This window comes from Thunnus thynnus, chromosome 9, assembly GCF_963924715.1.
Source record: "Thunnus thynnus chromosome 9, fThuThy2.1, whole genome shotgun sequence".
Lineage (NCBI taxonomy): Eukaryota > Metazoa > Chordata > Actinopteri > Scombriformes > Scombridae > Thunnus > Thunnus thynnus.
Genome location: NC_089525.1, coordinates 8,126,681 through 8,144,121, shown reverse-complemented (window position 1 = coordinate 8,144,121; position 17,441 = coordinate 8,126,681). Strand labels below are relative to the sequence as shown.

At 38.2% G+C, this 17,441-nt stretch overlaps 1 protein-coding gene across 2 annotated transcripts in view; it reads right to left on the bottom strand.

Moving 5' to 3' along the window:
* Window positions 1-17,441, bottom strand: part of aff2 (AF4/FMR2 family, member 2) — a 169,347-nt gene that overhangs the window by 40,568 nt on the left and 111,338 nt on the right. For both annotated transcript variants that reach the window (XM_067598612.1, XM_067598613.1), the window contains exons 9-10: window positions 16,225-16,279; window positions 7,024-7,061 (exon numbers count right to left, since the gene is read on the bottom strand). In XM_067598612.1, the coding sequence (XP_067454713.1) occupies window positions 7,024-7,061; window positions 16,225-16,279 (93 nt within the window). The remainder of the gene's footprint in view (window positions 1-7,023; window positions 7,062-16,224; window positions 16,280-17,441) is intronic.

Genomic DNA, 17,441 nt, shown 5'->3' with positions numbered 1-17,441 from the left:
TTACAATCTCTCTCTCTCTCTGCCTCTCTCTCAATCACTCACACTCTTTTCCGTGTGTGTGGACACTCCAGCATGTGCGTGCGTGTGCATACTTGTATGTGTGCTTGTTTATCTGACTTAGCAGTGTGTGTAAACCTATGATATGTAGATATTTATGACATTATTGTAGTTATTCTATTCCAGTCTACACATATACACAACAATTTGACCCACTAACAAGGCATTAGTACATAATTGTACCAGAAGTGGAGGAATAGCATTCATACGTACATCGATAAACAGCGTGATAGTGTAATTAATCCGGCTAAAAATACAGTATTGACAAACACACACAGCACATTTATTGTAGAAGGCTGTGTGTGTGTTTGTGTGTGTGTGTTTATGAATTGTGAATTTCAAGTCTGGAAAATAAAAAAACTTTTTCACCTTTTGACAAGCACAGTGGTAGATGGATTCCAGTGTTCAGCAAAATGTGTGTGTGTGTGTGTGTGTGTGTTTGCCCGGGGCAGTACTGTGGGGAAGGCTATAATAGGTTTCCATTCCTACATATGTAGTGTAATGCTCCCCGGCAGCAGTAGGAGTGACAGTGTTTGAAGAAGTGTTTCACATTAGAACTCATGTCACACTTGATGCACCTGACTGGCATGTACACACGCACACACACTGCTTAACCTGTGTTTTTAACCTGCCGACATGTTTGTATTATTGATCATGAATGTGATCGTATTCATCTCCGATGTGTTACATTAAAGAAAAGCTGAAGTGAGACTATTGATTTCTCTTTCAGTAGCTTTGCATTCCAGCAGTTTAATCATTGTGGCTAAATAACTAATTAACAAATTATTCTCTGGTGTTTATACCAGGTAAGCTTGAAGTACTAAGAACTGAAAACCACAATTTGTTGACATTTTATCTGTAAACCCTTGTCACCAGCACCTCAGAGGTCTCTGTGCTGCTGATTTGGTTCCATGAGACTTCAAAAGCTCTAATCTGACCTGGCGAAACAAACTGAATTACAGATGTTAACAACCCAGTGTTCAGATATACTGCTCCAAACATGCTACAAGTAAATTTAAGCTTAAAAGCCGGCGTGCAACAACAAATCAGTGTGATGCACATTTCAGTGGATCTGATAATGTATTACTTCTATTTGGATAGACCTGAGAGACTAAAGTGGGGAGTGTTGGATGATGGGAGTGACTCGGTGAGGAGCATAGATCTTTCTTATCCTGAGTTTTGAAGAAAAATATGTATAACATCTGGAGTGTAGTGGGTCAATTTACCACAAATAATTCTCATTTTATTATGAACAAAAGTAAGCACTACTAAAATACATGGCAGGAACCGATGGTATAAATACGTCTCCAGAATAACTTGGAAATTTTAGTGGCTGAACTAACTAGCTAGCTTGGTGAGCTGTTATGTCTGACTAACATGTTCCCAGACAGTGTATTAGTGGTTAGCAGTGGTGGAAGTGGTGAAACAGTGAAACTTGAGTGTTTCTATTTTATGCTACTTTATACCTCTGCTCACCACATTCAGTGGGAATGTTTGTACATTTTATTCCACTGCATTTATTTGAAAAATATTGTTACTTGTTACTTTACAAATGAAATGAATATGACCCATAGTAAAAGGTCTTAAAATTAGCTACATCTTAACGAACTATAACGGTAAAATGCTACAGTACTTAAACATGAATGCCTCAGTAATAATAATACAGTATCAATTCATCTGCATTTTAAGGTGTTTTATTTTAAGTTTTGATATCCATAAGAGGATATTTTTGTGGTTTTAAGTACCAAAAATCATCTCAATATAGTTTTACATCTCTTCTCTGGAGCTCTAGAAAGAACAAGTTGTTTTGTGTCTGTCTCATGACCCTTTCTTCTGATTGGCTGACTGTTTTCTGAGTGACACACACCCAGGCCAACAGGAAGCAGATCGTAGCCTACTGTAGCTATTGTAGGTAAAACTCATCGGGGAGGATTATGGCAATGACAAATTTGCTTCCTGACATCAAACTACTGTACATTGTTTCCTCCGCTGTCTACCCCTCCTCTGTTCCGCTGTGTGTGTGTGTGTGTGTGTGTGGGTTAAGCCCCGCCCCCAGTGAAACACAGACAGCCGATGAGAGGAGAGACACTAGTGCGACCATAAACGACAGCAAAACGCAGTAGAGATTCTCTCACTGAGATGAAATGAAACTAGTGCATATAAATGAGGTAAATAACATCAATAAACATATTTTGTGTCTTTCAGGATACAAACGCTGAGCATATAGCTGTGACATCACAACCTTACGGAAGTCCAAACGACTCATTTAAAGGCACAGTTTCTGATTATGTGCTGTGTGCATTTCTCTGTGAACTGAGTGTTTTGATTAACTTTATGTTGTGACCAGACTTCAGGTAGTTCAGACTGAATGTCATCTGTGTGACTTCAACTGCTGAAGTGTTTCTACAGTCTGTGTTTATATCAGCCAATTTACCTTAATTTATAGACATTAGCTGTAGCAGCTGTAAAAAGTGTAATTTTTTCTCAAGATGAGCAAGACGAGTTACTCTGAACACACTTGTCAGAGTGCTACAGAGCTGAGAACGATGGTAAAGCAGCTACTGGTGGAGTTATCCAAAAACATTTCAGTATGTTTACTCCAAAAACGTTCTATTAAGCCTCCAGACTACACTGACTTGGCAACATACAGTATACAAGAAAAAAGTTATATTATTGACCATGAATACAAGCACATTCATCTCTTTTGAGTTATACTGTATTGTTGGAGTCGGTCTATTGATTTCAGACTTTCATGTCACATACTGAATTTTTGAAATTTGAAGCCAGTGCTCATCCCAGTCATGAATATAATGAACCTGTAAATCAAGTGGAACTTATTCAAAAATCATCTGTATTCAACAGTAACGATGGCACTAACTAAATTTACATTATTATTAGTGCTCCAGTACCACTCCTACTTACCACTCCTACTTTAATCAGTGAGTACCTCCCTTACTAGTGCTAGTACTACTAAAATAATTAGAATGAAAAGACAAATCCATATAACTCCAGGCAGTGTTCTTCACCAGGGTATAGCCCACATGATGAAATATGCACGTAGGACATAATGAAGAAAACACAGGGAGGCAGATAGTGCAAAGATTTTAAAGATTAGAGAGCAGAAATGTTATAAAAATGAATGTACACTGTGGTGGGGTGCATCGGGTGGGTGGCTGTATGTGTGTGTGGTAGCAGAATAACGATTGGCATGTGGGTGAGGTTGTTAGAGCAAGATTTTTTTATTTTTTTTTAAACGTGTGTGTGTGTCTGTATGGATGGTGTGAGGAGTGTGGGTGAGAGAGAGACAGTGTGTGTGTGAATGTGTGTGTTGCTTTCCATGGGGGATATAGCCAGTGGAGCGCTTGCAGCATCTCTAGTCCCAGCGTCCCTGCGGATATGCGCGTGTATGTGTGTGTGTGTGTGTGTGTATATGTGTGTGTGGTGTTCAGTAGATTGGGCTGCAGAGTGAATGGGCTCATTAGCGGTAGCAGAGTAACACATGGCCTGGGGCACACACAGACACACGGCACACTCTCTCTCTCTCTCTCTCTCTTGCGCTGTCTGTCTCTCTCTCTCTCACACACACACACACACACGCAGTCACACTCCAGACTTGCATACTAATGCCCTCAGACTGTGAACACAACGAGCCTCATTTATAAAAGATTTTTATATTCTTATGCTCCAGTCTGGGCTTTACAACGAATTCCAAGCAAAAGATGAACTTATGAAAATTTGATCTTGGTGCCAAAAATCAGCTGTTTACATGAATTCTCTCCAATGTTCTGTGATGTTACAAATGCAACTAACATTTTTCTAATGATTAATTAGGCGACATGTTTCTCTAAGATGCTACAAGAAGACAATAATATATCAAAGTGTGTAGGCCACACATCGTGTAACTGTGCGGAAAACCGGAGACATAATCACCTTCAGAAGTGACAGAGATGAGAAATGTTATTATTAACAGTTCATCTACATTGTCTCCTGCCTGTAAGATTTACTTTTGATTTATATTTTAAAACAAGGGCAGCAAGAGAGGATAATGTCTCGCTCCATAAAAGATGTTGAAGATTAAACCTATCTGCTTAAATCTGGTGTCATATGGACAATAATATGGAGTAAAACGCAAGACTCTTAACAAACAAGCACTAATTTATTTTTTAGAAACGGTTGAACAATCTCTAAAAATCTTTTCTATCATGCCCAAAGCCTGTATTGAGATGAAATCTAATTACAATTGTACTGAGATCTTGCTGTATATGTTCTAGTTAAAGAAGTCGATTCAGATGTTGCAACATTCAGAGTGCTATCCTTCACCGCTTCTCGGGGTTTCTTAATTTTCCAGAAACTGACACTAATACAATCAAAGAAACTCTTCCAGCAGTAGATCCGGCCCCCTGCTGCATGATGATTGACAAGGACAGTCTTCCGCCTCACATTCACTCACTTTGAAATGAGAAAAGCAGAGGAACGTTGCTTCCACTGATCCTGCAACCTCTGAAATACTTTTTTTTTCTTCTCTGTCACTGACCTCCAGATTTTTGTGATTTATTTTAATTTCCTCTAAATAAAGTTGAGCAGCTGGACAACAGCAGTTTCTTAAAAGTTTGCCATCAAATTTGGCGTGGATAATGGCATATTGATTTTAATTTTCAGAAATAATACACTACAGATGTGCCTCTTTTATCTTTCTCTCTGCTTTTGCTGAGGACAGTCAAACTTTAAGAAACAGCAGTTTGTTATTGACCCTGATTTAGACCTTGTGAATCGAACTGCAAACAAAACATAATGAGTGTTGAGGAGTCAGATCCTTTACTTCAGTAAACATACTGATGCCTCAGTTTTAAAATACTGCTTTCACATTTCACTGAAGTAAAAGTCTAGCTGTATCATCAGCAAAATGTACTTCAAGTACTGCATGTACACTGGCCTCTTTCAGAGTATTATTATATATTATATTATTGCTGATGCACTGACATATAGCGTGAGCATAATTGCATTGATTTTTAATCAATTTATTGCTATTAATAGTTCTATTATTTATCATTTTGTGTTTCTACATGTTATTTTAACTTTATATACTATTCTATAACAATGCATCATATTCTATGAAATAATAATGTGCATGTTAAAGTCCCCCTCAACTCAAAACTGTGTTTTTCTTATTATTACCTGACTGTGATGTTTGAGCTTCACTGTGCAGAATGATGTCTGTGCAGTTTGACACTAGAAGGCTGTTTTCACATTCATCAGCAAAAAGTTCCTCTGTGCTCTGAAAATCTGATTTTAAGGCGTGTACGAGCAGGATTTGTGACATCACGACTAGTTTGGAGCCAGCTGTGGTTCAGTATACAACTTACACAAGTGTGATGTGGAAACTTGTAGCCTCCAGCGCACAAACACTGAGAATAGACTTTACAGTGAAGGAGGAGACGTCTTGTGTCCAGCAGTCATATATTTTTGAATTTAATTTTCATAGATTCTGGATTTTTTAATAAGGTAGAAGGAGTAGATGTCATTTTAACAATTTTCAACTAGTTAACTGAACTTTTTTTTGTAGAAAACCTGAATCAGTCACAAATAATTATTCCATAATTTATGGAGTAGATCTTTAAGTATTAATCTGTAATATAACTAATGACTCCAGTTGTCAAATTAATGTAATGGAGCAAAAAGTACAATACTTTTCCCTGAAATGTAGTAGCAGCAGTAGTATAAAGTAGCATAGAATGGAAACACTCAATTAAAAGAACCTTAAGAGCATACTTAAGTACTCTGTTTTTTTCAATTGTGAATTAAAGTCTATACAAAACTATACAAATCTACTTACAGTATGTCCATAAACCAAGATATAAACAATGATTAAGGAAAACAAACAACATTTAGTGCAAAATGTTTGAAATATCTTCAAGCAATATTGAGGAAGAAGTATTTGCTCACTTCCAAGTGAGTTTAATAAAAAGCCAATATTACAGCCAGAGCAGAGCTTTTAATTTCAACGACATTTCAACAGCCTCCTTGATATTCACCCATATGTTCACCATATGCTCTCTGTTTTTGAACTAACCTCAAAATATTATATTTGTGTAAAGCCATAATGAGACTTCAATTAGTAAAAAAAGAGGCTTATGAAAATCTTAGTCAGTGATCTTTACGCATGTATATACAGTGTGATCATGTTTTTATGTTTCATCCTTTGAGCTCGGTGAAGCTCAAGGTGATCAGGCACTGTTTCATTCGGATGTGAAAAGGTTTAACCTCACAATAGTAAGTATGGGGGACATCTGCTGCCTATTTTTAAATGTTACAGAGTTGAATGTTGTGTGTGTGAGTGCAGGCTGGTGACTGAGGTCAAGTGGGCACCTGCCATCACAGATGTTTCAGTGAATTAGAGCCACTACACCAACCAGAAGGCTTAATGGCGACTGTATTTGCAATAACCTTCAAACAAAAAAAAAAAATCTTTGATGTACACAGAAACATTTCAACAGCACACAGTAACTTTAGTCTTTTCACCTTTTCAATTTTAGCTGATTTAGTCCAAAGATTGCACCCTACTGATACGGTAAAATAATACATCTGGATACCAGAGAGTTTGTCACTGGCTCTGGACTTCAACAGTCGCAGTGAGGTCTCTGACCTTTCAACAACAACAACAACAAGAGGAAAAGAGCAGAGAACCATCCAACGCTGACCACAACCGCCTCAAGTGTATGTTTCAGGGCAAAGAACATTTATTTATAGCTTGTCGTTGGGTTGAGATTGAAAGTCACATGCTGTGTTGACTTTATATACTCTGCAAAAGACATATTATCCACCAGGTAATATAGAAGGATGATGCTTTAGCTAATGGTCCTAATGTAGACTTATAACATTTCTCTAAGCCAAAACAACAAGTAACAAACCACATCTTACAAGACAACAGATGACATAAAGCACAAACAGCGTGGCTATTTGTCTTACCTTAGAGCTGTGCCTCTGGCTTTGGGCTTGTCAGACACCTGTCGATACACATACACACAGACACCCCGTGAGTTATGTTAACATATTCACTTTCAATATTGAGTACAGTTTTACTATTGCTTTTTGTAATGTCATTCATTTGTCTGTGACACAAGAGCGTGTGTGAGCGACGTACGATGAGTGTCAGCGGGTGCGCTTCTTGTCTGACATGTTGAGTTGAGGCTGTTTGATAAATTCATGATATGGAAAGAAGATGAAGGACGAAACATGGAACGGCTTTTATTAATCCTCTATAATCAATTTATTATTTCTCTTGACAGGTTAGAGTATTAAGTAATTGATACATTTATTAATAATGTTCATTAAATAACCAATGTGGCAAATGTGGGTAATATTAAAACCTATTCTCTGTCAATACCTAATCATCATATACTAATTATGAAAATATGTAAAAAATGTATAGATTCAGCTGTAAAAACACACAGCAGGATGAGTGTGAAGAACATTAGAACTTGTGAAAAGGTGCTGCATTAATAAATATTCATGCTCTATGTGCACTATTTTCTTCAGCACCATTTTCTACTGTAGACACATATTACTAATTCTGTATGTTCATAAGTTTGCACCATTTTTGGCCAAGAGTGCTGATATGGGATGTGAACACTGAAAAGATCTTTAACTGGGACATTTTTGCACGGACGTCTTTAAATTAGTGATGTGAAATTTTTTATTTTGTATGATTCATTTATTTTTTATTTTTCAAAACAGATTACAGAGTAATATTCATGATTCTCAGGGCAAATTATTCCTCAGAGGAGAAAATGTTTGGCCTGTTGATGTTTCGTACAAACCCAAACTATGAACGTGTTGTCTGATGAAAAACAACTACAGACTACAAAAGATCTCAGGTGTATTACAAGTATCTATATTTAGGATTTAGGTGTACTTGAAGATGAAGTTAATTTCATGTTTTATAACTCATTATATGGTGATTTTAGGGCTACACTTTTTAATAAAACATCCTACATTTCTGATGAGGTCTTCTAAACAAACAAATAATAACAGTAATACACTATATTCTTTATTTATATAACCTTTTCTTAATAAGGTTAGTTAAGTGCTTTACAGGGAAGAAAAACTACATGGAAAATGACAATTTTAACTGTAAATCGATACAACTTGAAGACACTATCTAGTTCTTTCCTCTTAAAAATCCACTCCTCTGACCCTCACTTTTCTTCCCTCTGTCATCTCTCTTCCTCTCTCCCTCCTCTATGAGAGGGACCGGGGTGATTAAAATGACAAAAAACCTCTCTATTTTCTCTTTATCTTCTTCCTTTATCCCCTCCCTCCCTTGTTTCCTCCCTGCCCTCTCTCCTCACCTCAGCCTCTGTTCACTCCTTTTTCTTTCTATTCATACTTTCCCTCCCTTTCAGTAAAAGAATGAGGTGATTAAGTGTTTCAGTGAAGCTTTTCCTCCGCCCCCCCACTCTCCCTTCTTCTCCTCTCATCCTCTTTTCCTCCCTCTGTCAACTATGAGTCAATTTTGTGCATGACTACATCAATTACAATAACAAAACAAAAACAGCAAACTCAATTCTGCAAAAATCATCCATTAATTCATCTTCAAGCACTGAAACGCGACAATTAAAATGAATTACTCCAACAAAAACAAAAAAAAAAATAAAAAAACGCTATCTTTCTGGCCTCTGGCTTGTTGTTTCGCCCTCTCTCTCTATCTCTCTAGGAATAAGGTGATTAACTGGACCAGTGAAGTTTCTGATAGATCGATGAGTAGCTGCAGGCTACAACAACAAACTTCTTTAGATCTTTGGCTTTGGGAGACTTGCGAGGCTCATGGAGAGGATCTATGTGTGAATATATTTAGCTAGCTGGTGGCTTTACTCGGATTTAAATGAAGAACAACCCAAGCAGTATTTATTCACACAATCTCCTCTGGTACAGCGCGGCTGTAACACGGACCATTGTTCCTGACAAAGACGACGAGCTGTTTTACCAAAAGCAAGACAATCTCGATCTTAAAGCATGTGAGACATAAAACGCTCAGTATATGATTTATGTTTATTTGTCAAATCTCCATATCCTCTTCTCTCGTCTTTTCCACTTACTCGTGGGTGCAAGACATCACAGTGTTTCATATCAGGCCTGGCGATACAGTTTTAACAAGGCTTTAAACACCCCCACACCATCTTGAACAGTCACTGAACAATGAATTCTTCGCTTGTCTGTACGGTGTCGCTTTACTTTGCGTGAGAGACTTTATAAAGCATTTCTAACACCTGAACGCCGAGGTTCAAAATCCTCAATTTCTGATGCAATTCTTGCGCACAGCTTGCATTGCTGAAAATGCAGCAGGATTTTTAACTAGTGCAAAAAAATAAAGAGACTCTATATCCCAAATGTTAGCATTTTTCCATCAGCTGCCAGTTGGATTTAACACAACTAGTCCGCAAAAGACTTTTATATTTGACATCTGACGGCACATATCTTTTAGAGCCAAATGATATTTTCATGCAACATTGATTATTTCCTGAATTAGTTGAGCAGTAGGGGAACAGACAAATGAACAAATGTTTTTCTTTCCCTCATGTTTACCAAGATATGAGATTTCTCTGTTTACTCACCTGCCTTTAAGCCCATGCAGTCACTTTCACTCCCTCCATTTACTTGCTAACCCTAAGAACTTATTGATCGAGGCCTTTCCATACCTCGCGCACGCTTGTTTGCTGTAGTTTGTGCTGACCGCCCAGTTTGCTTTGACCATCTGTTACAAGTTATCTCTGTTTCAAGGTCGATTAGTGAGGCACTGCTCACTGCTTGTGTCTCTGGATGCATCCTGCTGCAGAAGATTGTCTACAAGCTTCTGTACTCTGAGCTACAGTATGTCCTGATATGTGAGAGCTAAACCTCAACAATAGTCAAATAAACATGATATTTTAAGATGCATTTACTGCATCATAGCAGCTACCTATCAAAGCTGGTGATTATACAGACAATAAAGCACATGTGAAATAGGAGACATAAGTATAATTATCTCCAAATCCCAGCTTTGAGCTTCTTTAATTAAAGTTGTGCTTCATGCAGTGTTTTGACCATTTTCCTAGTATCCCTGTCTTCTTTGTCTCTGTTCCTTGTCTGTGCACATTTAAACCAACCCAAGCTGTCATTTGAGGTCACACGATAACTACATGCTTCATAAACTAGTGGTAAGAAGTGTTGAAAAGTAAGACTTGCTCACTTTATGAGCTTCTCAGTAGATGCACATTCTTCATGCTTAATGAGATTGTTAGATTTTTTTGAACCCACACTGAGAAAACAGATGCTACTATATGTATTCCTTCTTTATCCATAAATTTGTCTGAAAGGATCAGTCTGGCGATATTTTTTATTTTTCTTACTGTCAACAAATCCCATGAAGAGATCAAAACCATCATTGAATTAATCCTCCTAACATGCAATGTCTGTGTAGTCAAAGCCTGATGTAGATCATTCCCATTGCTGTCTCAAAACTATTAAACACACATCAACGCCTCACTGTTACACTGGGTGACATGTTCCTTAACTACAATGAACATGAGCACTGTAGATTGTTTTGTATTGATCCCACACACACCATCATGCCGCTGTAAATACTCACCAGTGCACCGTTGTATATTGATCTGCAGCCCAAAAAATGCACTGCTGTTTAAGAAACATCTGCTAAACACTACAGTGAAATTACGGTATTTAAACATGTATCACCAGTGTTAACAAGCTTTAAACACCACACCTACACAGAGTGTTGATATGGCAACTAGCTCATTATTTTCATATCCAGAAGACACAGAGAAACATTGACATTCATTTGGAGTCGTGTGTCTGTTGACCTTATAAACAAAAGTCTGATATTCACTCTCCTTTTAGCTCTGTTTTGGTCTCTACCAACTCCTGAGATAAACATCTGGCTCTTTAGCTGCTAAATACTCCAGTATGTTCACCAGCTAGTCGCTAACATTGTCTGTTTGTTGTTTGGTGCCAAACAGGAAGTGTACAGTACGTTCTTTGAAAGTTTTTTTTTGAAAACTGCTTTTGGAAAAAGGTTTGTGAGAGCAGTGAGATTGAACTAAAATATTCAAATTGCGTGTCGCACAAGCAAAACAAGTAACTAAAAGATGCTAAAAACACTCCTTATGCTTCTTCCTTTTGTGACCCCTTTAACATCAAACACAGTCATTTCATCCTTTGTTAATATAAACATATTGATTATAGCAGCTTTAACAGTTTTTCAAAAATGAAACTATACATTTATACATTGTTGATTCTGGTCTTTTCATGGAAGTTGTTGAAAATAAGACACATATAGAACACTGCAGTACCAGCCTCTCGCTTTAAAGCATTACAGCTAAAACAGACCTCCTGTAACAGTGTCTCATGTTTAACGTATTACATATGTCTCACACTGTAAACACCACATATACCGTACTTGTGTGGAAAAGCTGTCTAAATATTTTTGCAGCGAGCCCAGCTGTAGTAGACATGACCGTATTCCCCAGAGTGCTGGACGTTTTTACCAGCTGCAACTGTACTTTTATATAAAGACAAAGCTTTTAAAGCCTGACTTTGCTCTGACCAAGGTGATCTGTCATCACAAGCTTCCAGAGAGAAATGCAGGGAGATAGAGAGACAAAGGAAAGTCCTGCAGTGGTAATTGGGTTGCTGTTTTTCTGTCAGTTTCTAAAGTCATTAGGAACATCTCTCTCTTTCTCTCGCTTCCTCTCCTCTTTTTCCCCCTCTCATCCATCCCTCTTTTCTCTGCTCTTTTCTTTCAATTCCCTCCTCTCCTTCGTCTCTTTGCTCTGTGCCAAAAACATATTCATCATACTCTTCTGCTGCCCTCACAGCGCAGTGCCACAGCATACTAATGACAGTGTGTGTCGGTGTGTGTCTGTTGTGTGTGTGTGTGAGACACTGTCAGCATGTGTTTATATTTATGTGTTTGTTGGCGTAAATGCTTGTGAGCATAAGTCTGCATGACTACACTGTACGTGCTTGTATGTGTGTAATACATGCACGTCTGTGTATTTGATTATGAATGTATGTGTGTGTGTTGTGTTTTACTTCAGGCTATAAAAGCTTGATAATACACCGTGCACTCATTTGCTATAAGCCTGTTAACAGCGTGCACAGAAAAATGCCACTGGATTCATCTCAGCCTCTCTCTCTCCAACTCTCTCCCTCTCTCTCTCTCTTTGTCTCTCGCCTGCTCTTCTCATTTTTCCTTCCATCTCTCCCTCTCTTTATCTTCTCCTCTTGTCTGTGTTGTTATCAGTCTGTCTCGTCTGTCTTTGTCTTTCTCTCTACATTTCTTTCTCCTTCTCTGTCCCACTAACTTATTCACTTGTTTTCCTCTTTCTCGCTTTCTTCTCTGTTCATTTCAATCACTCTACATATCCGTCTGGCACAGTCATCCAAGGAGAACGAGACTGATAATAACACAGAAAGAATGTGTGGTGGAGACTTAAAGGAATAGTTCGACATCTTGGGAAATACTTGTGTTTGCTTTATTTCTATGAAATCTCATGTGTGTGTGTGAAGTATAGAGTTGCGAAGTGAAAGAAGCTCCTTTCAACGGCAGAGATTTTCAACTTTCAAAGCAGGAAAAGCACAGTTGTAAATAATAACATTAACGATGGCTCTGTCCTATCAATTGTCCCAGTAAGTCATGTCAGTGAGTAAGCACGCATGATACCGGAGCCTGGAACTGGCTCACTTAAATGTAATGCAGCCATCATTAATGTTATTATTTCCACCTGTGCTTTTCCTGCTTTGACAAGTCAAACTGTCTGCTGTGGAAAGGGTCTGTTCCAGACACCCATGATTCTGAATGTAAAAATCCCATTCATTTTTCCCATAAACAATGTTAGCTAACTCACAGTTGAAGCACTTCTATGGATTGCATCAACCTGAAACTCTCCTGACTGAACCAGTAAAAACACTAATTTGAGGTTTTAGACAGAGTAATGTGTTCTGTTTCTGTTTCTTCAGCCAACCGACCAGACACCAGACAGTTACCACACAGTTACGCACAGCACGAGTTAATAAGTGGAGTGATAAACTGTTCTGAGACTCTGCTTGAAACCACACATTGTCATTTTTACATTTCTGTCCGTATACCGGTTAAACAAATGAGATACGATGTGAAAATGAGTAAGTTTTAGAGGTGTTATTAGGCATGTTATTGATCTTTGAACAGAGCAGGCTCAAGGCCAGGTTATGCTAGAAAAGTGCTGGTTCGTACAAAGTCTTATCTGACCACATCAGAAGAGAAAAGTATTAATATTTGTTCTGAACAGCCACACTGGAAGGCAGTGTGAAAAGCTGGCCGCCATAGAGGGGAGTAGGATGGAATAATTTTTTTAAATACAAGGATAATAATACTTTCAGAAGGTCTCTCCTGGAAGACATTCACAGCGCTGCGCTCTGTTGTACACACAAAAAGTGAGTAATAATTCTGCATATGAAATCAAGAGCTGGAGAGAGGAGTTGAAACTCTGTGTACTTTCTCACCTCCACACACTTGGCCAATTGTTGTGTGAAGTGGGCGTGAATGTCAGATAGTCGCTTTCAGAAAGTTGCAGACATCGTCGGTTATAGCCCCCATTTCCATGAGAAATAAAACGAAGGGAAATGAAGTAAGACAGACAAAGAAGAAGAATAAATTGTATCCCATTTCAACCTGCCTACTCATGCTAATATTAAGAGTAATCATATATAAACCCTATGATTAAGGAAGCCACTTGCCACAATTCTGAATGCACACTAACTATCTGTAATTATCAGATCTACTTTCAGCATAATTATAATAACTAAAACCACTATAAATGACCTGCCATCATTTATAATTATAATATCTACCATCATGGTAATTATACAATCAGAAGACCAGTTAAAAGGGGGGATGAGAGGAATTGGTACCTTTTCATTAACAGAAAATATCTCATGGACTCTTTGATGAGCACTGATATGAGTCTGCGCAGTGGGGGAGGGGGCAGCAGCACGACCCCCACTGACTGCTTTGAACTCATCTCTGGCATCATTAGTGCATGATGATAGTGATTAGAGGCGAGGGGGCCACCGTGCCAATTTTCATACTAAAAAACAAGGAAAGAAGAGCAGGATAACTGCATCACTCGTATGCCAAGTGACCCAGCGTGACAAACCCGATCTCTTCAGTTAATGGACACTGAAGTGAAGTTGTTGAGACACCCTTTGGATAAAGTCAACAGGATGCATCATCCCTCCAAGGTCTGTCAATATCAGACCTGAGATAGAGCAAGTATGGTCTTTAAAGGGTTGAAATTGTGACTTTAGTTAAAATTATTGGCATTTTTAGCCATAAATTATGGAGTTATTCATGGATAAATCAATTCATTTGTAAAATCTTTTGTTAAATCCAGTTTTTGTTGTTAATTAGATATCAATTCATGGAATGATCTGTGAACATTTTCATGGTAGTCGACCACAGGAGCGTGCCAACAGAGTAATTACAGACATGTACAGTGTTACATTATAATCAATTAATACCTTTATCAGTTTCAAAAAGCTATTATAGCTTGATGAATTTAATTTGTATTTAAGTTATGCATTGTAAAACTAAAAGTGACAAAATAAGAATGAAAAAGATAATTAACTGAGCCAGTTAGAAAATGTATTTCCTCATTCTGCCTTTAAACGATTCATTAATAATTGAGTAATAAAATGAAATTACAAACTTACTTTAAAAACTTTTTGTGGTTCTATTCACTAAGGAGTCTCACATCCCATCTCGTTTTCTGCTTTAACATTAACAGGTTTCATTTTGTGGTTGCTTTACCTGGCAAATTCACTGAAGTGATCTTTTGAATTGAAAAAACAATCTCACCATGAGGTCCATTTAGTAGCTGTTGTGGAGCTTTTGATCATATCACATGATCTTAATCACCTTATCGAGTTAACTCAGATTTTAAGCAAGAAGTCTTTGAACTTCTCAGATAAAATGTGAATTTGAACATCTATAATTCCCTATCTGGACACCTCCATCTACTGAGGATGACCATGTGATATGATCAAACGCTCCAAAACAGATACTAAATGGATCTTGTGGTGAGATTGTTGTCTGGGCTGCTAAGGTCAAGAACCTCATCATGCTCAGAGGTCCGCTTCCCTTACAAGTATAACATGTATAAGAATAATCTGCTCTTTTCAACACCAACAACACTATTTTTTAAAACTCACAACTGGAAGTCCTGTTTTCATTACCTGAAGCTTGTGTGACAGTTGTCATTGGTATACTGAAGGAACGTAAACAGGACAAAAACACTTCTACAGCCCAGCTAAGTTTATAAGGTTAAGTTTATAGAACTCTTTCCAAGTGGGTACAGTCATGTACAATTATTGTGTAAGAAAAGCTAATTTATGGGAATGCATTACAAAGTTTACAATTCAACCTGCTGGTGTAAACTCCCAGCCATTCAAGGCAGTTCCTTGAACTTATGGGTAGTAGGAGAGGTATTTGTGTAGCAATTTATCCTTTTTTAGCCAGAATTTCAAGGTAGTTTTAGGCTACATTCTTAGCCGCTTTTGATATACCTAGTTAGTAACTATAATGATTTGGTAACTTGCTATTTATCACAAAAAAAAGACAGTACTCGCACACTATCTTGTTCCTAATCCTATCATTAGACATGACATGTAGTTGGCATGACAACGACAACAACACGTCCCTGTAAATGACCCTAGAGAGACCAGCTGTGGATGAAATGTTGTCATTGCCATGTGGAATAAAAATACTTTGGAACTAAATAACAGTGAGTGTGTATTTTTTCACCTTTTTGGGCAGGTCACTTGCTATTCTCTCCATACTGTATATTTACCTATTAAACACCTAAATAAAAAGATACTTGAGGGTGGTGAATGCATTAATCAACTGGTGAAATAATAAATGAGAAGAGGGGTGAATTGTGAATGGTTGTTTTCAGAGACATGGATTAAACTGATTTCTGGACTGATGAATGAATCAGGTAATGTCCCATACTGTACACAAACAAGGATTCTGTGCAACGCATTTGAATTAATCATTGAAGGACAGATGGGGGGTAAAAGCCTGAGCGATGGATGATTACACATAGATAAATGAATGGATGGACTGCAGAGGGAGCTCACCTGTTGTTCGGCCTCTTCCTCATCGCTGCTGATCTTCAGGTCATCCTCCAACATTCTGCACAGAGACAAAAGGGACGCGTGTTATTGCAGCCGTGACCTCCCGTCTGCTTGCATTAGGTTGAATGTGGCACGTTGTGATCTGCAATTCTCTTTGAAGAACCTTTCTGGCAAACTGATTAATTACACAGCAAAAGCAGCACCGGCTCATGTTGGGGAATGAGGAAGTGGACAGTGGATGCTAAAAACCTACCAGATGTTCAGCTTTGAGAGCTCAGAGAAGAAAGCCAGATTGTTTTTTCACCTGGAAACTTTCTGTCTGACAACCGCTGACCTACAGCCAAGAATTCCTTGGAAACAAAGAGGACGTGCTCAGCCGAGATCGGTCCCTCAGTCAGGATTGTACATGGATATTTTGGGGGTCTTCCAATTAGAAAAATGACCTGCTTGTTGCTCCATTTGCTCTATTAGTTGTGTTCGGTTTGTTCTCCCAATGCGAGAGACAGAATTCCAACATATAGACATATGCAGGCTATGAGAAAACAAAGAAATCTCTCAAGCCACATTCAATGATGTTTGAGTGCAAATGTACCTGTACTTGTGTGAGCTTGCATAACCAGATATACAAGACACAGTCAATAACATGACCTGTCTCATAGCATCCCCTGCTCCTAACCACACAAATTATTCAGTATTTATGTGCTATGCATTGGCAAGTTCCCGTGTTTTATTGCTTCATATAAACCCTCCACACAAACTACTGTTATTTTAAGCTGGCACTGCTATTGTTATGACAGGAGAATCCCCTAAAGGGATTTTTACTGCCTCACGAACCACTCTTGTCAGTGCTTGCACCGCTAAAAAACACTCCCCAGTGTTGTGGTGTTTTCAGATGGGACCGTGCGAGTCGTGAATAACTGAAGCACAATAAGGAAAGCTTTGCAGATAAGGGCACAGTGCGGCACGCGGCGATGATAGATATGTTTGAATGAATGAATAATGGATTCATATTTTATTTCATAAGAAGGGACAGATGGAGTAAGGGAGATAGTGAGCGAGATGGAGGTGATAATGACGCGGGAGAGAAGGGGGAATGACAGTGGAGGAGATGGAGACTGAATAGAGAGACAGAGAGAGGAAAGGGAGGCGAAATGTAAGAGAGAATAAGCATCTATGAGGACAAACGCAGTCGGATATAAATGAGTTATGTACTAAAACGT